The 21,690-nt window shown below is 41.5% G+C and overlaps 1 protein-coding gene across 3 annotated transcripts; it reads left to right on the top strand.

Annotated features, from left to right (window-relative positions):
- The first annotated feature begins 793 nt into the window (after positions 1–793).
- On the top strand, positions 794–20,952 carry eea1 (early endosome antigen 1). Of its 3 annotated transcripts, XM_062420250.1 has the most exons (30): positions 794–910; positions 1,191–1,369; positions 3,831–3,908; positions 3,998–4,110; positions 4,247–4,301; positions 4,397–4,462; positions 4,606–4,636; positions 4,719–4,823; positions 5,101–5,222; positions 6,268–6,423; positions 7,571–7,687; positions 8,963–9,301; positions 9,443–9,592; positions 9,852–9,971; positions 10,239–10,442; positions 10,586–10,786; positions 10,966–11,079; positions 11,244–11,399; positions 11,550–11,689; positions 11,869–12,199; positions 12,338–12,439; positions 12,532–12,726; positions 12,846–13,028; positions 13,346–13,531; positions 13,613–13,744; positions 14,175–14,360; positions 14,472–14,710; positions 17,556–17,676; positions 17,820–17,918; positions 18,016–20,952. In XM_062420250.1, exons 2-30 carry the CDS (start codon positions 1,346–1,348, stop codon positions 18,136–18,138), a joined length of 4,188 nt encoding a protein of 1,395 aa, XP_062276234.1. In that variant the 5' UTR covers positions 794–910; positions 1,191–1,345; the 3' UTR covers positions 18,139–20,952. The 3 variants fall into 3 exon arrangements, with proteins under 3 accessions (XP_062276234.1, XP_062276235.1, XP_062276236.1); XM_062420251.1 differs by lacking the exons at positions 794–910; positions 1,191–1,369 and having other exon boundaries at positions 3,832–3,908; positions 4,252–4,301; XM_062420252.1 differs by lacking the exons at positions 794–910; positions 1,191–1,369; positions 3,831–3,908; positions 3,998–4,110; positions 4,247–4,301 and having other exon boundaries at positions 4,429–4,458.
- The last annotated feature ends 738 nt before the right edge of the window (positions 20,953–21,690 follow it).

Here is a 21,690-nt window from a genome sequence, read left to right as displayed (position 1 = left end):
TCAAAGTGCCTTCACAAACACAAAGTAAATTGTGTTCATCTGTGAACACCGAACACCAAACAGCATTGACTGGAAGCAGTACAAGCCTTACACACCACAGATATACTGTATTATACTGTTTTCTCTGCTCTTGTTAGATTTGGACAATACAATGTATAAAGAACCTTGGATTTGTTATTACATTTGAATGTACAACTTTTAGAGTTCATCGACATATTCTATTTATTTATGTTTCATAGTAAAAAATTAACCCCTCCCATCATGAAGAGGAAACTATGACAGGAAGTCATGGTCATGTGGTTAGGCGTGGTCTGTTGTGTGAGCATAGACCAGAAAGATGAAGTGCAAATAATGTGATAATTTCAGATTATTGACTGTCATAGGGTCCTGTAATTCAGCAGCATTGGAAAGATCAGTGAACAACTCTTTTCTTTCTATTTGTGCATGTATGACTGGAATATTCTGCTGTGCACCACCATGTTGTATTACAATAAATATAACATTTCGGTACAAAAAAAATATGGCAGTGCAATCAGTTTGAAATTGAATATTCAACAGACATTCAATTCAAAAGATCCAGTTTCTTTATCTAAATGTGGCAACAAAACCTCACCTACACAGCACATTAAATTAAATTAAGTTAAGTTAAGAGACCATCTGTAAATTACTTTCCGACTGAAATATTGCCTATTTTCCCAACACCATTAGGTTAAAATTCTTCTGTTTAGTTACATAAATACATATATACACGGAAGTTACAGTTTTTTTTGTGAATGAATAATTACTGGTATGGAATTATTGTGTCTATTTTAACTGAAGTATGTTTTTCAGTAGCTTCCATGTCATCTGAGCAAATGGTTCAAAATATATCCTGAAGTGTCTAATCACATTGCCCACAAAGGCTGCACCGGTTTGTATTTGATATTGGTAATTTCTCAATGTATTTTTTCAATACCTTTCAGCTATATGACCCAGTGTCTAACCACATTCCCCACAAAGTACTAATATCCAATATAATCATATTGAATATTAGTACTTTTAAAATGTCTTCTTTCTCAAATAATATTATTAAAAATAATTAAAAAATAATAATATTATTATTTGTTTTCAATATTGCATGTCATGTGGACCACTACTGACCACAGTGCCAGTGTTTTTATTTTTATGTCATGTGTATAATCTTGAAATAGCCAGGCTGTCTGTCCTGCTCTACCATCCCCTCCATGACCCGCCCATCCGCTGCTACTGCCGGAGCCTGGTCAGGTGTTCGTGGTACAGCCACCTCAACTTTTGCTTTTTGGAGAACTGATTGGATTTTCGTGTCCAGACAAACACAATCAAGACCATGCTCAGACGGATACTACAAATGGTAAGCTTCTGGGTCAATAAAGTGTGCCGTATCGCCTTTGTCTGGTCAAACAGAGTCCGTTTTTCGCTTGGAAGACACAGGCCTATCCTTTCTGTTTTTAATGGTGGGGACGCGCGTTTTAAAATACGTGTGTGCTGTGGGTGGGCGGGGCTTTGTGTTTCGAGCTGACGGAAATGCTGGAATGGAAAAAACCCACTATTTCGGGAGGTCGAAGTGGCCATATCAAGCGCTCCACACAGCTAGCCGTTAGTGCTAACTCGATTCGATTGACTGATGCTACTCTAGACAGGGATGTAGCAAGCTAGTACCTATCTTTATAACGCAGTAGCAAACTAATTCGCAAACGTATCCACACTGTCACGTTTAGTTGGTGAGGAACACATCCTTAGTTAACATAGTTGGTCACTGAATAATTTTATTTCCATGATTTCCGTTAGCTATCAATGTCATAGCTGGGGGTTAATTCATCGTCCACTGCACACATGCTAACGCTGACGTCCCGTGTGAGCTGGCTGACCACAACATGACAGATAAACACGGGCTTTATCATATTGTTAATGGTAACATGGTTGTTTGGATAAATTACCAGCTTGTCACAGAAGTTACAATTGTGAGCAACAGAGGTTAGCTGCCTAGCTAGCTTTTAATAAAGGACTACATTTCCCACAAGGCACTGCTGAATGCATCATTGTGTACACTTTGAAGTCTCGGCCTATTAACTCAGAGATCCATCTTTAAACACCGTGCATTCAGGTCAGGGGTAATTGAAAGTGGGACCTGTAAGATATACAGACTTCTTGGAAAACAAACGAAATTGAACTATTGCCCTTTTTCCATCGCCGATCACCTAACCACAGTGTTAATTATTCACCCCAATGTTGCTAACATTGTATCACAATATTACAACGGGCCGAGGGTTTTCTCAGGAAACAATCGGATTTAAGAGGACTCTGGATTTAATAAACATCTGTCGTCCATGTAAAAAAAACCTAAAACAAAACACTGACAGTGACTTGTTCATCATGGTCTTGTCTGTTGTAGTCTCCGCTGCCAAGATAATGATTACAAATGTATTTTATTACTTTCCAGACCTACTCCGTCACCTTTGACCAGCACTGTGTACAGACTCAAATAAGATTAACCAGCATGTTAATGTATTTTATGATGGTATAATACATCTCTAAAAGAAAAGATCTGACGTCTCATTTGTGTGCATGGAGCTGTGTTAAATTCATTTTTACTTTTTTATTTTTGTGGATATAAATATTATTTCCTCCTTTGATAAAATCAGTGTAGTGGTTAATGTTTGTGTGGGGTCAAAGGGCATTTCATGATGCAAATCTTCAACCCGCCCTCAAAGGGGGGTTTATCCAACCCTCCAATAGACATTGTTCAAAGTGCCTGTACCTACACACACACAGACACACACACAAATAACCACATATTGACCTCATTCATTCATGCATCACCAGCCCAAAAAAAACCTTTTAGTGAATGGATCATTAGTGGCGCAGAGTTTGCTGCAGGTTCTCTTTAAATTAAAAATGAGTGAGCCATCCTTTTTGCTTCAGGCTGACAAACTGATCTGATTTAAAGTCTTGTTCTACTGAAGTTACGGCGTCTGTTGTTTATTGTAACCTGGCCAGTTGCCTGACATATAACCACATTTTACCATTGTGCTCTTTACTTGCTCACATCTGAGTAAATGTTGGATCAAGTGAACAATAATTACTTTTCAGAAAAAATTGTGAGGCTTGCCAGAGAAGAGTTTGATGCTTTCAAGAGAATCCTGGCTTACAAAAACAACTGCAGAGTGACACTTATTAGACTCAAACACATTTTTGTGTAAATGAATAGCTGCGCATTGTTGTCAGTTTTCTGCTTTTCTTTTGTTGTGTTCTCCTTTTGGGCGTATTTATTTAAGACAGCTGTATTATAAAGTAACTCCACTGTAGTATGCAGTGGTACCAGTTCCTCCAGCTCCTGTATGTTGTCTAAAAACTATTTATACGCTTTGGATGTTTTCAAGGTTTCACAACTTTAAATCACACCTAATGTAACTGAGCTTTACTGACATTGACTGAGTAACAGGAAAACACTGGCAGCAATGGTATGTATGTATGTGAATAGATCAGTATCAGCTTTGCACATCTGGAAAGTGGACAATTTTTCCTCATTCGGCTTTTACAAAACAGCTCAAGCTCTCTTAAGTTGCATGGAAACTGTGAGTGGACATGAATTTTCAAGGCCTGCCACAAATCTTGTGTTGGATTGGACTGAGGTCTTGACTCTGACTCAACCACTTTTTTACATTAACTTTTTGTTTTTTAATAATTACTGTGCAGTTTTGGCTTTTTTTCAAAACAAAAAATTAACAATCTGGTCCTTCACTACCATTGTACAACTGCTGTGTTTTAGCTAAATAAGTTATTAAATCTAAAGTCCATTTTCTCTTCCTTAGACTCCTGGGAAAGGGGGCTCCCAGAACGCAGAGTCAGAGCAGCCCAGCACAGATCTTAATCATGATCAAACCTCTGAGGTAAGGATTTTTTTCCCACTGTGGAAGTGAAACTGTGTGATCGGTTTATTACCACGTGTTTGGTTGTATTATGCGCTTCTTCTTTTCAGGGCTTCATTTGTCCTCAGTGCATGAAGTCTCACAACTCTGCGGAGGAGCTTTTCAAGCACTATGAGCTGTTCCATGATACTGGAGACCTTCCCGCTCATGTGGCTCCAACGAGGTCTGAATAATATTAATATGACATTAGTTATAATGTGACAAAGAGTAATCTGATCCCATCATACGCTTACATACACTCTCATCACATAAAATATTACATTGTTTGTTTGTGTTAACGCATTCGTTCCTCCTTGTAGAGAAGACCTCACAATGTTACGTCAGGAGGTTCAGGACCTGCATGCCTCTCTCAAGGTACGATCATGTTTTGAACTTTGGCTGTTACAGATGTGTGTAAAATGATCAATTCATTCAAAGACTTGTGTGTTGTTTGTTTTTGTCATCATTAGGAAGAGAGATGGTTCTCCGGAGAGCTCAAGAAGGAGTTAGATAAAGTCCAAGGACAACTGAAGCAAGTAATTCCTTCAAGATGTTTAATATGTATTATAGTGACAGTAGTTTAGTTGATTACGGAAGAATGTATGGAAGAGTTTGCTAAGACATGATAGTAATGCCTACTCTTACTGTACATGCTTCTCTTTTTCCCTCCATTCCACAGAACGATGGACAGCCAAGCTCAGACGATTCAGGTAGGGCTACATTACATTTATAAATACACATGTAAAGGATATCAAAAATATGAATCACTAAAATGCTGCACTCTTTTCTCAGCCCTAGAAAGGAAGTTGAATGAATCGGAGACAGAAAAGTTCAACATCAAGCAGATGAAAGACCTGTTTGAGCAGAAGGCTGCCCAGCTGGCCACAGAGATAGTAGGTTAGTGTGGGACTGTGCAGCCCAGGAAACTGGGAGGCCTCTGTCTGTGGGGCAGCGTCACTAAACTACTCTTTTACTAGATCACAGTGAAGCTCAGTCCATGCATTGTGTTGTATCCAGTCTTTCATAGGTTATTGTTAATTTTTTATAGTTTTTTGTGATGATGTCTTTTCCTCAAGTCAGTTTTTTGTAAATTCAGATTGATATGAACAAGTGAGGTACTTGTGTATGTTTTGAATGTTATTAAATGGACACTTTGACTTGCTGAATCTTACAGACTTAAAGTCCCGCTATGATGAGGAGAAAAGCTTAAAGGAGGCTGCTGACCAGAGGCTTGCCAAATTGACTGAACAACTGGAGAAAGGGAAGCAAGAGAACGAGAGACTCCAAACAGAACTTGTACGACACACATTAAGTTTCCATTCTCTTCTCACCAGGCTTGAAACACACTTTTTCTATAGACCTTTCATCAGTGTTGTGCTTTTGAGTCAGAAAGAATAACATTGAATAGACACCATGAAATCAGGTTGGCTCTGAGCTGCGCGGTGGAAGAATCGACTCAGCTCCCAATCAGACAATCCATTCACTGTTGTTATAGAAATGTGAAACAGAACCATCAAAATAACGTATATTGGATTTCTTTATATGATCATTTGCTCCAGTTTAGTGCTAGGCGCTGCCAACGTTATGGCATTTTCCATTGTTTTGGGGGTAGTCACCCCAAGCCATTTCTAAAGTCGAGCTGGCACACTGTGAGTGTTTTTCCTTTAAACAGTAGGGCAAAGTAAAGTAAGCAGTTTACCTGTTGGTGTTAGTCGTCTGCAGCTCTTCAACAATCAGCATCATCACTTAAGTTGTTTCTGCTTGTTCTATTCCTCCTATCTTCACATTTTGTGTTGATCGGTTTTTAGCTAATTCAGGATGAACAAGTTTAATTTTCTTTTAAGTTCTTCACAACAAACTTTAATGTGAAGCAGGAAATGTTGGGTTTTCATCAGCAGTAACTTAACACAACTTTTACACGGCTGCCCGCTGGCAAGCCGTCTGAAACTGGCCATTCGGAACAGAGTGGTCTTATCCATATGGGGGGCCTTAAAGAAACAGGAGCTAAGAGCTAAGGAGCTAAGCCTGTTATTAAGAGATGGAGGCTGAACTGAGGGGCTGCATAAAGAGCCAGTATAAGATAAAGAGTTGTTCTTTTTAACTGAATCATGCAATGCTACTTCAGCTGAGTCCCAGAATAAAAATATAGAGCTGGAAATGAACATCATAAGTCCTTCTTTTTTTTTTTTTAAGTACAGTTTCACACAAATGTAGGTTTGGTGCTTGAACTACATGGTGAGGCTTTTGTTGATGCTTGGTGAACTACATTATGATAAACAAGCTGATTATTATTATTGGGCTGCAGCCATAACTGAGAGGATGGCTCTTTTCTGCCCCCTAGCTGCAGCGACCGGGAGTGGAGGATGTGGAGGTACTGAAGAAGGAGTTGGTGCAGGTGCAGACACTGATGGACGAGATGACGCGTGAGAGGGAGGCGGAGACTGAAAGCCTCAAGAACCACTACGAGCAGCTGCAGGCTAATTACACTACCTCAGAGGTGAGGTGAGGGGGGGGCACACACATCTTTACGTCCCGTGTGCCAAATATTGCTCTGCTAATTCTCAATAAAACTTTCTCTGGACATCCTTTAACATAAGCTCTCCCATCCTTAAACTGTTAAAAAGACAGAATTATCTGTAAGATAATGTGAAATACAGTATATTTTAGTTTTTAGGCCACCCACTGAACTTTTCAGCATAGAACAGCAGAATTCTTACTCAAAATTTGCTAAAAATAACTTATGAGTTAGTTCCTATTTACTGTAGTCATCATAGACCAAATGAATTTCTGCCTGTTTCTATTAATGCATGGTGAATAATTCAGCCTAATCTCCTGGATTTTGGATCCCAGAAGGAGGAGTATTTATAGGGCTCCATCAGGCAGCTCCAGGCCATTCATATTCATATAAACAGAGAAACCACAGTATGAATGTGTTTTAAAATTGTCTGGTGTTTTATTACATGATGGAGCTCAGGATTTGAATTGGTCTGCAGGTAGTCTGATATAAGAAGTCTTAGATAGTTATAATATTTTAAGGTTTCATTTCCACAGTATGAACATGCCTGTTTATAAGGCAACAGGTAACATTATGTGCGTTGTCTGCCTTTCCAAATGTACACAGCAAAAAAGCCCCACTTCAGCCCATCTTTTGTATAAAAATACTCAGTTTAATGCTCCCATAGAAAGAAGTTTAGTGTTAATAGCAGTACATTTGTGATAAATCTGACTATTTATACTCTCAGCAGCATTTTGCTCTGTGATGCAGATTGGCCTCTTCCAGTCTTATTGTGACTTACCTTCTGTCTGTTTCTCTCTTTCCCTCCCCTTCTTCATCCTCTGCCTCTCACTTACTGTATCCCTCTCTGACATTCACTATTTCTACAAGATTCGTAAACTGGAGGTAAAACGCGTTTTGAGTTTGCCTTAAACTCGGTTTCGTCTTTTTGAGTTTTTTTAAGTTTGAAACTTTTTCAGAAATCTTTTTTCTTTTATTCAACAATTTGCTACCTCTTTATGTTTTTGTGCGACTGAAGCATGGATGTTATTAATCAGTGTTGTTTTCTTTTTGTTATATGGTGTGCTTGAGCTCTTGGTTTCACACTAGATGCTGTGACCCTAATGTGTCTGTTGACACTGTTTTCTAGATGACCATATCCCAACTGAAAGCGGAGCTGGAGAAGGGTCCGCAGGAAGCAGCTGTCTATACGCAACAGATCCACCAGTTGCAGAGCAATCTGAATAATTTGCAACAGCAAAGCCAGGTAACACACACACACATACACACACACCACTAAAATAAAACGACTACAGTTATTATACTCATTTGAAAGATTTATAATTCTGAACAGATTTCAACCGTTTGACGTTTACTTCAGTAATGTTAACAAGCCTTGCCAGCTGTCCCTCAAGTACAGAGCACGGCGTTTCAGTTTCTGTAAACCTTCCTCTGTTGCTCGGCATCAGATACAGGTCCGTTCACAATGCCCTGCTGTCACCAGCCTTTTTTGGCAACCGAGACATGTTGACAAAAATCACACGCAGCTCTATAATTGAACCAACAGGGGGGGATCTCTGCAATGCCAGCTCTCCTAGTTGATGTGAATCACAATCACAGGTAGCACTGGTGCAACAGGAACAGGAGACGAGGGACACAAGATTTCTGCCAGTGATTAAATCCTAGCACATCAGGCACTCTCCCAAAGCCTAGTAGGTTTTCGGATAAGAAGAGGATTACAGAATTGGATCTACAGTGTGAAGCCTCCACCCCACCCTTCTACTCGCAATAGGATACTCTGATAGACCTGACACAGATACTCATGAGACTGGAGACAAAAGTGATGGAGCAGACAGTGATATAAATAGAGCGAGGACCAAGACAGGTGAATGGCCAACACAGAGTTTCATTGGTCTGTAACCTCATAATCAGAGAAGAGCAGCAGAGAGGGGGATGGGGGGGGGGGGGTCTCTAGAGAGGGTTGTTACTGTTGGCCAGCTGCTGCGGTGAACCGGGAGCCAGCAGAGGTTTACTGGAGGTCTGTGATATCCAGGAACTCTGTCACACTCTCTAGTTAGCATCACGTTCCGCTATTAACAACATTTTGTTCTTTATCACTCCGTTGCCAAGTTTACTGCCAGAGCTTACACCAGGGCAAGTGCTGTACACATACCACGTTATTCCAAGTCCTCTGTCGTAAAACTTTCCCTTAGAAATGCCATGCCACACTTTACTGTGGAGTGTTTCTCTAGAGTGGGTCAACTGTTCTTTTTACCATTGCTTATATCACATGGGGTGTTCGTGCCTAGTTGCAGCTCGTATCACTCTAACTGTACAATTAAGAAAAGACACGTTCCAGTGTGGGTTAATTTATGCTTCATACATTCACTGATGAGCCTTTGAATTACTGTCAATCTGCATAAGTCATGAGACCTTTTATCTTCAAAAAACTTTTTTTTTACCCTGCCCTCGTAATTCCCAAACCTCTGTGTATCCAGTGTTCATCTGACCCATGTTAACGTGTCCTTCCCGCTTTCTCCAGAACCTGTCTGAAAAGCTAGCACGTAAGGAGAAAGAATATCAAGAACTGGAGGAGCATCTGGGGACTGAGAAGGCTGCCAAGAAGGGAGTCCAAGACAACCTGAGGGAGAGGGAGCAGGAGGTCCAAGAGCTCCAAGCTCGGGCCAACGGGGCCGAGGTGTCCCTGCAGAAGGCCCAGACAGAGCTTGGAGAGAGGGCTGAGGAGGTGGCCAAGCTGAAGAGTGACATTGTGGACCTGGAGGTGAAGCATGCAGAGCTGAAGGTTGAGAGGAAACAGCTGGAGCAGCAGAGGGAAGAAAAAGAGAGCCACGGTGCTCAGCAGCAGACTGAGATCAGTCAGGTGAGTGTGACCCCAAACAGATTACATACAGAATACAGACATTTATCATGGACTGTAATTACTTTTTCTATCAGTGTGAAATGTATATTAAGGGCAGTTGTCTCCATCTTAATCATCACTTTTCTCTCCGTTCTTTCGTAGCTGCATGCCAAACTGCTGGAGGCAGAGAGGCAGCTGGGCGAGGTGCAAGGTCGTCTGAAAGAACAGAGGCAACTGTCTGGGGAGAAACTAAAAGACCGTGAGCAGCAAGCAGCCGACCTGCAGCTCAAGCTCTCTCGTGCTGAAGAACAGGTAGGCATCAGATGAAGATGTAATGATTGCTGCAAGGAAACTAAATTGATAGGGTGATAGAACAGACAGAACATCAGTGCAAATGTGTATGAGGCTAAATTGTGCTTTTTAAGATATCATTTATCCTTAAAGATATGTGTGTATAATTTACATTTATCATATGGAAACAGAAAGTGAAAAATTGATTTACATTTATGATAACAAATTTACTAGAGGTTAGACATTAGTTGAAACTCATCTGTGTTTTGTTCCTTTTTAGATGAAGGAGAGCGGCAGTAAGAGCACAGACCTGCAGCACCAACTGGAGAAAGCCAAGCAGCAGCACCAGGAGCTGCAGGCGCTGCAGCAGAACACCAACGGCAAACTCCGTGAGGCGCAGGTACCGATCACAAGAAAAAAACCTTCACATCTGAGGCAGTGATAATGACATTTGTAAAGATAAAACCAAGAGAGACTTTACAGTCATCTAGAGTTGTCACGTGACGAGGCATACTCACATCATACACATCATTATAATGACAACATTTGTGTAGATAAACGGGTGAAGTCTACATGTTGCTTTTAGCCCATTCCCCATGTGTCAGATGTGCACACACAACATAAGACTTGTATATTTTTGCTTTGCTGGCTTGTCCTCGTGTTGTAGAACGACTTGGAGCAGGTGTTGCGTCAGATTGGAGATAAGGACCAGAAGATCCAGAACCTTGAGGCTCTGCTGCAGAAGAGCAAGGACATTGTTGGCCAGCTGGAAACCGAGAGAGAGGACTTGTGTGCCAAGATCCAGGCCGGGGAAGGAGAAACGGCTGTGCTCAAGCAGCTAAAAGAGAAAAACCATGCGCTACAAGAACAGGTGCATGAACACACACATACTGTTGTAGTGCTGTCAACCTGCTAAAACCTGCAATGTGAATTAAAGACTGGCAAGTTGTTTACCACAGCGTTGATGACAGCTTTTTTTTTCTTAACATTTTTCTGTTTATGTGAAATTTAAAGGTAACACAGTTGACAGACAAGCTGAAAAACCAGTCAGAGAGCAATAAGCAAGCCCAGGATAACCTACACGAACAGGTCCAGGAGCAGAAAACCTTGCTGCGTTCAGCACAGGACCGAGCCCACACCCTGGAGACTTCAGCCACTGAACTCACTGCCCAGCTCGCAGACAGCAAAGAGAAAGTAGCCCAGCTGGACTCTCAGGTAGGGCCTATACACAATCATATCTGTGTTATATACTGTATATTTAGACAAACATAATAGGATATTTGATGAAGTTCAACTGTTTGTATTGACTGATCTAAATACAGCATATTTTGTCGTACAGACTACATTATATTCTTTGATCATGAGAATGTCTTTGTTTGTCTGTTTTCCTTTAGCTGAAGGCAAAGACTGAGATGTTGCTGTCTACGGAGGCGGCTAAAGCAGCGCAGAAGGCCAACCTGGAGAATAACCTGGAGACTGCCCAGCATGCACTGCAGGACAAGCAGCAGGTTAGCTCATTCTTTGAATCACAATGTTGAAATTTGGCTATTATTATGTATCGTCTTATTATGTATCCTATTCCTTAAGAGTGCAACAATTCACTCCCTGTCTGTGTCGTTCTCTCCCATTTCATCTCTTTTTATGTTGCACCCTCTCCGACTGTCTTGTGTAGGAGCTGAATAAAGTTCAGAAGAAAGTGGAGGAGAAGGCTCAGAGGCTCAAGGAGAGGCAGGAGCAGTGCACTCAGCTGGAAGCCAGTCTGAAGGAATGCAAGGACAAACTACTGGCCTCAGAACAGCGTATAGAGCTGCTGGAGGGGCTCAGTAAGGTTTGTGTTTAGTCTTTATTCTGAATGCTGAATCCACACCGTAGGTTTAAATACTGATGTACAGCAATCTGTAGGGGTGGTCTTTTGAGTTCACTGAGTATGCATAAATTGGGTTTTTTTATAAATGAAGTTGCTGTTTTAATTTGACAGAAATTGGAGACACAGGTAGGGGAGTTGCAGGCCACACGGGACCAGGCACAGCAGGAAGTGCAGAAGCTGCAGAAGGAAGGGTCAAAGATTAAGCAAAAAGCCAAGGAGCTGCAGCGCTCACTGGAGACCGAGAAAGCAGGGTGAGATAAAGTACACTAGTGTATTGGACTTAATATATGATTAAGAATTTAAAGTAACTGTAACTTGGCACCTGTAATGGTGACACAAGATGCCAGTATTTTGTTTGCTTGTTTGTTCCATGACTTTTTAACATATAACAGTACCCTTAATAGAGCATACATGTCTTTCCACTGTTTAGGACTTCAACACTACAAGAAGAATTAAAGCAGAAGGCAACTGCTTTCAGCGACACCCAGCAGCAGCTGGAGTGCTGCGAGCAGGAGAAAGCAGCTCTCAAGGTGAACCTCGACAAGGTGACCCAGGAGGGGAAGGCACAGCATGCAGAGCTGGACAAGAAAGCTCAGAGCCTGGCTGCAGAATTAGTAAAGGCCCAGCAGGAGAAGGAGACTCAAAAGAAGGAGCTTGCCTCCACTCAGGAGAATCTAGGCAAGACGAGAAAGGCTCTGAAAGAGAGTCAGAGTCAACTAGACACTGAGAAGAAGAGCCGTAAGTCAGCCATGGAGGAGAAGGTAGGTTGTCAGCGACAAACCTAATTTCTTTCCTTGGGAAATTTTTCATAACAAATAGCTCCCCTAATTACAACAACAGTACATCAATCTGTATTTTATAGGTCGTGTAAACAATATTAATCTTATTTTAATCCTCAGGAAAAGTCACACGAAAAGGCCAAACAGGAGCTTCTGAAGAATAATGAGGGCGTCACCAAGGCAATGAACGAATCTAAAGAACAGTTGGAGCAGATGAGAGAGGTACGCTTCTTAAAGAAGAGGCGATTGCACAATGAAGCATGATTGTTTTCAATGCAACACCTGAACAAATGTTGTCTGTCTACAAATGTCAGGCAGAGAAAAAGTTGAAAGCACAGCTGGCCTTACTGGTACAGCAGCATTCAAAGACTCAAGAGGTGCTGAAAGAAAAGGAGAAGGACTTTGAGAAGCTGCAGGCACAACTTAAGACGGCCCAGGGGTCCTTTGAAGAAGAGATGAAGAAACTGAGGGGCAAAGTGGCAGAGTTACAGGAAGTCAATGTCAAGAAGGTAAGCAGCATTCCCAATTTTTTTCCCCCAGTGGGGACACATTTATAATGATAATCATCTTAAGACCTCACATGTGTATGTGCATGTATATGAATTTCATATTTGATTCTCATTTCCAGGCAGAGGATGAGAGCAAGCTGAGGGAGCAGGTGTCAGGGCTCGGTCAGGAGATGGACTCTGAGAGGAGCCGGACAGCAGAGCTCCAGAAGACCTTAGAGCAAAGTCAGCAAAGCTTCACCAAGCTACAATCTGACTTCTACGGCAAGGAGTCCGAGGTCTCTGCCCTGCGTCAAGACCTGAAAGTAGGTTCATGCCAGGAGGACCTGCTTTAATTTAAAGCTGCTTTAATCAGTATTTTATATGAATGCATAGAGAAAAGAATTATAACATTACTATGTGGGCCCTCTTATCTCTATGATACGTTTTAGTGTGGCTAGAAACGTGACTCCAAATGAAGGCTAATCTTGCTCTGTATTTGCTGGATTTGTATACAAACAACCTAACTTTGAAATTTAATGTTTCTACAAAATTGTAACACAAGCTCCTTTTGAGAAGTTTCTATAAGACAGATTTTAATTCATTCTTTCTGACCTTCCTTTTGACCGTTCTCTGTTTGTAGGTGTCAGAGGAGAAGTTAAGTTTGACCCAGGAGGAGCTGGCTGCTAACCGGACACATCAGACAGGTTTGGAAGCTCAGATCCAGGAACTGAAGGCAGGCCGGGGCTCTCTGGAGCAGGAGCTCACCAAACGGGATCAGAGGCTCCAACAGCAGGAAAAAGCACTGAAGGAGCTGCAGAAGCAACAGGTCAGATAAAATTATTAACACAGGTATACGGAACTGGATGTAATTAGGTTCAAATATTCTAAATTGTGGCTACTCCCTCAGGGCCTAGTTAAGGAGGAACTGGAAAAGGAGAGGACCAGTGTGGAGGACCTGAACAAAGCCAAGAGTGTCCTGGAAAAGAACAACACCAGACTGACTTCTGAGTTAAAGGAACTAACAGAAAGGAGTGACAAGGTCAGTTAGTTTTCATGATAATCAAAACATACATCATGTCTTTCTTTTCATTTAAATTGGAAGAGAGATGCTGACAATCAAACTGTACCTCATAAAAGTCATGCATGTGTAAAGAGTCTGGGATAATGTAGAGAATGACCGCCATTATATGTCCCATTCTGCCCGCCATGACCTGCTTCCCATGCTTGTGCCTTATGTAAACAGCTTAGTTCAGGGATACTGCAGGTCAGCAGGTCCACATACTTCAAAGGTATAACTGAGCATGCTCAAGTCAACAATTTGACATGAGCTTAGATTTTTCAGTTCTTCAAAGCCGTCATAAAATGTATCTAAAGCTGTTGACGGAGCAATAACTTCTTAAACTTAAACCCGCTGATGCTTTTCAAAGGTTTAACCCCATCCGTAACCTCATATATCTGTTGATTTTCAGGAGCTGGTTGAGTTGCGGGAAGCTAAACAGCTGTTGATCCAGCAGAAACTGGAGCTACAGGGTCAGGTGGAGGCAGCCCAGGGTGCCCTTGAGCACGAACAGAAGGAGCACCAAGCCACCAGGGACAGCAGGAGGCAGAGAGAAGAGCAGCTCCATGCCCAAACCAAGGATGTCCAGGATCAGCTGGTAGGCTATCCTAAAAAAATTCCCACCAGATTTATTTAAAATTTCATTTTAAGTATCATTCTCTCCCCTTTTGAATCCTTTTTGTGACACGATCTATACTTCCCTCTAAAGGCGGCAGAGAAGAGAGCCAGAGAAGAGCAAGTGAAGCACGGGGAGGAGGCGGAAGCTAAGATGAGCGTTCAGGTGACGGCTCTGAATGAAAATGTGGCCACGCTGAAGAGAGAGTGGCAGGGCAGCCAGCGGCGGGTCAGTGAACTGGAGAAGCAGACGGATGAGCTAAGAGGAGAGATCGCTGTGCTGGAGGCCACCGTCCAGAACAACCAGGACGAGAGACGGGCTCTTTTGGAAAGGTGTTTTGATATTGTTTCCCTTTGACAACATTTCACCCTCCCACAGACAGATTATTGAAATGATCCACATCCAGTTTCTCCAAGAACACCAGTAGTTTCTTGTGTTGAGCTTTTTAAGAGTAAGGTTTTACTAAAGTGTCTAACACATCCTTTTAAAACAGCCCTTTGCCTTAAGTTCCAAGTCAGAAATGTATAACAGGACTACATTATAATTTTTGGTTGTCTTGAATCTTTATCACAGCTGAAAATAGAATATCTGTCTACCTCCAGACAGATTAGTCAGTAACATTGCCTCAGGGACATTTTGCCCATATAACTCCAAATTCACTCATTTACAGTCTTAATTTTTAACAAACTTCATTTCCTCATGCATAACAAATGAAAATTAAATATCAAACTGATATCATGCTCGGCTTATTAAAGGCTATTGCATTTCCCCAATCACCACCACAACAGAGAAGGAAAATAGGAAGTGGCAGAGTGTGAATGCGCTGATAATACATAAGCGACAAGACGTTCATTAGGATATAAATAGCACATCAGGAAAGACTGACTTCAGTATGAGTGAGCTGGTTTAAGGGTGTTATTTGGCCAATTTCCATTTTCTTTGTTAAATTCCTGCTGTGATGTTTCACATGTAGGGGAGGCCGCTGCTCTGCACTATTAATAGTTAGGGCCCGAGCGGCGACTGCAAGTCGCCTGGCGAAAGCCCTATTGAAATTGTAATGTTTATTATTATTATTATTATTAGGGCCCGAGCGGCGACTGCAAGTCGCCTGGCGAAAGCCCTATTGAAATTCGTCAATGCCCCAACGTGCAAGTGACCCCAAAGTGCAAGTGACCCCAAAGTAATCAAGTAATCAAGTAATCATGTGGTATGGAAGACCCCCTGGGAAAATGCTATATTGAAATTGTAATGTTTATTATTATTATTATTATTATTATTATTATTATTCTTCCGACATTTCGTGCCCCAATTTCGCCCCTTTCCCAAATGCGAAAATGCTTATACTTTTGCACGGACGTCCGGCCTCATCCGAAATTCGATATTTTTGGGTGGTCGCACATGGTCGACGCAGAATGGCGGAATAGCGCCCCCTACAAAGTCCAAAAATGCCCATAGGGAATTTTGCTAACTTTGTCATATGCTCACAAAATTCGGTACACACATGTATTATACCCACATATGCAAAAAAGCCTCTTGACGTCATGAACTCAACCCAACAGGAAGTTGGCCATTTTGGTTTTGATTTTTCCCGCCTAAAATGAACTCCTCCCACAGCGTTTGCCTGATCAAGTTCAAATTAGGTACGCAACATCTCCAGACCTAGCTGAGCTTAAGTTGTGCTCTGCGCATCCGTAGGTCAAAGGGCGTGTCTGCCAGGGCTCAACTAACTTTGGTGTGCTCGCCATGTACATTCGAGTGGCTCTCACGCCCACATACTTCATCCAATCAGCTTCAAACTTGCTGGACATGATGATGGCTCCGCCCTGAACGTCCCGATATATTAACTTCCCACGTAACTCATAGCGCCCCCCGGTGGTAACAGGAAGTGAACTTAAATTCATGAAAAATACATAGTTGACCCCATCAACTTCATTCCACTTCTAAAACATGCAGAACCAGTTGGTGAAGCTACATTATGAACACTGTGAAGCTACGAGTAATGGCGTCCCTGTGGGGGCGTGGCTACCATCAATTCCTCGCCATGAAAATACGTTTGGCTTTTTGATGGCTTTATTGAACACGTATCATCATGAAAATTCATACACAGGTCCAGGGTGGAGACCTCTTCCATCTGATAGGGGTGTCGCTCATGTCGCCCCCTAATGGAAACAGGAAGTGCCATTTTTTGCATCAACATTGTCCGATTTCCACGAAACTTCACATGTGTGATGAGGGACTGACCCTGAACACACCTGCATGCATCCCATTACTGCCCCCTGGTGGATGAACCATCAACTGCTCATAACTCCCTCATGCTTTGTCCAATTTACTCCAAACTTCACATGACTGATGAGTGGCCGCCCTGAACACACCAGACCACACCAGACCATATGTGTAACTACCTGTGACTGCCCCCTACTGGATGAACGAAACATTGCATTTTTGGCCTCCTTCCAGGTTTTTTCTCACTTTCTGCTTCACGCCACAGCCCCGCCATGCCTCAGGCCCCGTGGTGGCATGGGTGAGTGAGGGCCCGCCATCGCCGCTTGCGGCTTTAATTAAATATTAAATCTGTAAATTTATTTTTTTAAATGTTTGGTACATTGCCTGCAGACATGAATTTAGGAGAAAATAAGTTAGAACAACTATTATACAGCAGCACTGCACTGAATAAAGCTACTTGTCTGAGTGAATTCTGTGAAGGAGAAGAGCACTTTAATGGATAGCTACTGACACACCCTGCACATACAGCTGCCAGCGCACAGGTGTGTGCAGCTTTGGTATTCATTCTTTCTGTGCTCTAATCTTTAATAGCACCACAGATGATTAACTCTTGAAAACATGCGTAAAGATTCCACTCACATTCATTTAACATCAAAGGAAAGGAATGGGAAAGTGTAGTTAAGTGTTGTTTGAGGTGAAGAGGTGCAATGTGTTTAGTCAAAAATATTGAATTCAAATGAGACAAATATACCTGTTAACACCAGAGCACTCTTTGGCAGCACAGAGTGGTGATAAATAAATTCACCCAGAGGACATCATTTTTATTCCTGTGAGCACTGTGCGCTCAAAATATTAATTAACAAAACAATTAAGCAGCCAGCCAAGTACAGAAATTCTCCTGAGCCTCTCATTAATGTGCACAAGAGTCATCGGTGTTGTGTGGTTGTGTTTCAGGTGTGTAAAGGGTGAAGGTGAGCTAGAGAAACTGCAGGCCAAGGTGGTGGAACTGAGGCGGAAGCACGATGACACGACGGCAGCCATGCAGGAGCTGGGCAGAGAGAACCAGTCGCTCCAGGTCAGTCCTGAAAATAAAAATACACTGGGTGTATTTTTGGAAATGTACAATGAGGAAACAGTGGAGGGTTAAAAAATAGTACAGCCTTTCTTGCATGCACACATGCCAAAAAGGCTCTAATGTCTCTTGCTGTCGGCTTTCAGATCAAGCAGTCACAGTCTCTCACCAGGAAGTGGGCCGAGGATCACGAGGTGCAGAACTGTATGGCTTGTGGGAAAGGCTTTACTGTCACTGTCAGGAAGGTAAAAAATTAAGTTTTATGTTTCTAGACAACAGGTCACATTATTTGTCTGCCTTTTAATAACGTAGTGTCTCTATTTCTCCTCTGTGAATATCCAGCACCATTGCAGACATTGCGGAAACATTTTCTGCAACGAGTGTTCGGCGAAGAACGCCTTCACGCCGTCCTCGAAAAAGCCAGTCCGGGTGTGTGAGACGTGCTTTGAGGAGCTCCAAGGCTGATTTCCCTCTCATTCCCTTACCTCCCTCCTAACACCCCCTCACCCCTCTCTTCCCCTCCCCGTATCTACTCCAGCGGACAGAAGAAGGCGCGTCTTTGTCGCATTTAACGTGCACTATAAAGGACAGACCCAGTGCAAAGACACCCCACCTGCATGTGACTTGTGGCTCTGGCGTGGAGGAGTTTCACATGAAGCTTGCCACCCTGCTACATAAAGGGTTTTATTGAAGAGACAGCAGAGCCACGTCATGGGATAGAGTGGGGTTTGGTTGGGGATTGTCTGTATCTGTTTTTGTGCCTTTGCTACTCCTGTGGACTGCCAGAGAGCGAGACAGAGAGAACTAAACACCATCCATCTCTTTTTAAGTTCATATTCACATCCGCGTTGTTGTTGTTTCGTCATCATTGGCAACGGCAAAGGTGGCTGCTTTGTGAGTTTGTAAACTGTTTGGCATCAGTTGTCAGGAGGTGTAAAGTCAGTGTGACACTGCAAAAGTAACTGGGAGGGAAGTAAATATTGTAATAGTGATGTTGAAAATCACTACTGACCCACAAAGGTACATGCCAGTAACTCTTTTCTCAAAAAAAATCTGTAAATGTTAATCAACACATTTTTTGTAGCAAGGAAGTTAAAATCAAGTGATCAGCAAATGCAAACATATTTTTTAAATAATCAATTTAACTGGCATACTGTGATTAATAAGTGTTATACAGTCTTTGCATATGAATACTAAGGTGTGTTTAGGGTATACTTTTGAGGAACTTGGCCTCATTATCTGTGCATAATCTGAATTTCATGCTGTTAATAGTTCATTTGGGCTGCCAGTCTCAGTTTGTGGGCAGGATTTCGTTGATATATAAAATAGAGATTTTAATTTCACATGAGTAAAAAGGGCACTAGACCCTGTGTAAAGCTAAAGGAAGTAACTACAACTTGAGATTTTACACGGTCAGACGTAATTTTTGGGGGGATTATAAATTACCAATATTATCACACTGATGAAAACAATACAGCAACCGTTTTGTGCACCAGCCATGTTCTGTACAGGTCTTAAATTAATGTGTGATGCCAAATCAGTTACTGCATGTTGCCTTCGTGCGGCAGAGTGTTTTTGTGTATCTGTTGAAATTAATGTATTCAGCCTATTTCATGACCAAAGAATGTCTGCAGCAGGAATACAAGCGAGAGAGAAAGCCCCGACTTTATTTCATATTTCAGTGTTTTTTGAAGCGTCTCCTTTTGAAAGGAAGGCTTTTGAGTTTTTAAACCACAGGGTTCAACATTTGAATCTTGAACACAGCACGTACGACGATCTGAGAGGCTTTTTATTTCAAATGTACAGTCGGATGTTTTTTGCTGTGCCTCATTTTTCTTGACGTGTTAATTTCTGCAAAATCGTGGTGCTTTCTGCAGACTGGCGATGCAGTCGTTGAAGTTGCCTGTGTGTTCATTTTTTAAATTTAAAAATTTTTTTTTCCTGCTGCTTGTCTCCACTCAACAGCACTGACTACTGCTGGAGCTGTGCGTGTGCTCTGCTTTGAAGCAATAACTGTGGCTGCGTGTGATGTTGCTGTAACAAGAATGTGTGTTTTAGTGTGTGTACGGCCTGCTGTGTTTGTCTGCCCGAGATGCACTGTACGAATGTTGGCTGCTCAGAACCTCAGTATCTCTCTGGCATGTTATTTGGGGGATGACGGTGCTGATGTCAGGTGCTGTCAGTTCTCTGTTCAACCTGTCTGCAGCTGAGAACACTGTAAAAGTTTAATTCCTCCTTTGTATAATTTATAATTGCTGTCAAGTTGCCAGATATCGGAAAGATCTTTTGTGCAATTGTCTTAAGACTGGAGCAGGCTATAACACTGTAAGCCAGGAGACAACGTTTGCAACATGAAGTTATTTTTTCAGACTTATAAAATGAGCTCTTTATGCTTGTATGCTCATTGCAAAAGAATGTCCATCTCAGTTGCAAAAGCTCTCGACACCACCTGTTTCTTTTTGCGTTGCATTGGTTTTGTTATGTCTACCTCAGATTGGCACAGGAAAAGCACTATTTCTAAACTTTAGAGATCACATATGTTGTGTCATTGCCTGGATTTGGTTAAAGATTTGTGATTTATCAAGTTGTACAGACCCTAAAACCTAGAGAGATGATTTGCACCTTATTGTATTCTGGGCTTGTCCATACGAGAACCCAGCCACAAATGTAGGACCACCACCTTTATACAGGCTTCAGCATTTCTAGCCCCGATGTACTAAACTGCTCATTAATACTAAGGCTGTCATAATTATCTTTGTAAATGTTTGCAATGAAAGAAAAAGGAAATATATAACACTTGTGGATGTAGAAACATGACAACAGTGAAACTGTGTGTGGATTCATCGGTCTTAATTCATTTTTACAAAATGGCACCACAGACCTGTACACACTGAATTGTGGCTTGCTTCGTGTTGCTGTCAGTTATCGTGCATGATGACTCAACCGGCATGTGGCTTGCACATTTTCTTCATTCGACATATTCAGTGGTTGTGAAGGTGTGCCTTAGGCCAACGTCTTGCTTGTAAGTCACTGCTCACTGTTAGCAGCGAGCAGCGACACACACCATGCACTGTCAGGGTGACCTCAGTCCACCTGAAGGGACGACATAAAAATGGCATTTATGTTCACATGCACCAGTTGATTTTATTTTTTTAAATTTTTTTTTTTGTAATTCAGCATCATGACGAACCTAAATAAAACCGACAGTATGTTTCTATTTTCTTGGTGTTATTTTTGTTTACAGACATGAAAAACGACTCACCCAGGAAAGTTTATGAATTTAAGTCCTCCTAATTTGTATTGTATGTTTTAATAAATATAGCAGCCACATTCATCAATACCCTTATCTTTCTGGAATAAATACATTTTAATTGTGAGATTTATCAAGTAAGACTTTGAATTTGAGGTTTGAAGTTCAGTCTTGACCATGGAAACAGCAGTTTATTAGGTCCATTTAGTAGCTGTTCTAAATCTTTTGATCATATCACATGATCATTAGCATACTGCGCTTTTTCAGTGGGTATGGAATTGCAGATGTTCAAATTTTAATTATTCTGAGCACTTTCTGTGAGACAAATGAGCAAATTTATCTGCTAAAGAGGACCATGTGATATTCTTTAAAATCATTATCATTAACTCTTACTGTTGAGGTCAATGTGTATACTTTTTTTTACATTTGGGAGCACTTAAAACAACCTAAACATTGTTCTCTTAGCCTGAAATGTTAAGATGTTTTTTTTTTTTTAAAGTGCAACTTAGACACATTTTAATACTTACTATAAAGAGTATTCCAGGTTAAATTCGATTTGTTCAAAAATGTTTACGTTCTTCACATTCAATAAAGGTCATTATGTCCTGTTTTAGGTAACCTAGGACAGTGATTGTCAGTTTTCTCTAGAAAGAAATAACATGAAATCTAAAAAATACTCTGTGTGCTCTCTAAAAGCTTAATTATGGATTAATCAGCCATTTATTAGTGATTAATGATATATTCATGAATGCAAAATAGATTTGTGG

Source organism: Scomber scombrus, chromosome 6 (genome assembly GCF_963691925.1).
Source record: "Scomber scombrus chromosome 6, fScoSco1.1, whole genome shotgun sequence".
NCBI lineage: Eukaryota > Metazoa > Chordata > Actinopteri > Scombriformes > Scombridae > Scomber > Scomber scombrus.
The sequence above is the reverse complement of the archived record's forward strand: the minus strand, read 5'-3'. Positions and strand labels throughout refer to the sequence as shown.

Excerpts from the sequence above, each read along its gene's own strand:
- eea1 (XM_062420250.1), top strand. The coding sequence starts at position 1,346 with ATGCTCAGACGGATACTACAAATG. Across the intron at positions 3,909-3,997 it reads ATCATGATCAAACCTCTGAG|GGCTTCATTTGTCCTCAGTG; the intron begins GTAAGGATTTTT and ends TCTTCTTTTCAG. Across the intron at positions 9,593-9,851 it reads TCTCTCGTGCTGAAGAACAG|ATGAAGGAGAGCGGCAGTAA; the intron begins GTAGGCATCAGA and ends GTTCCTTTTTAG.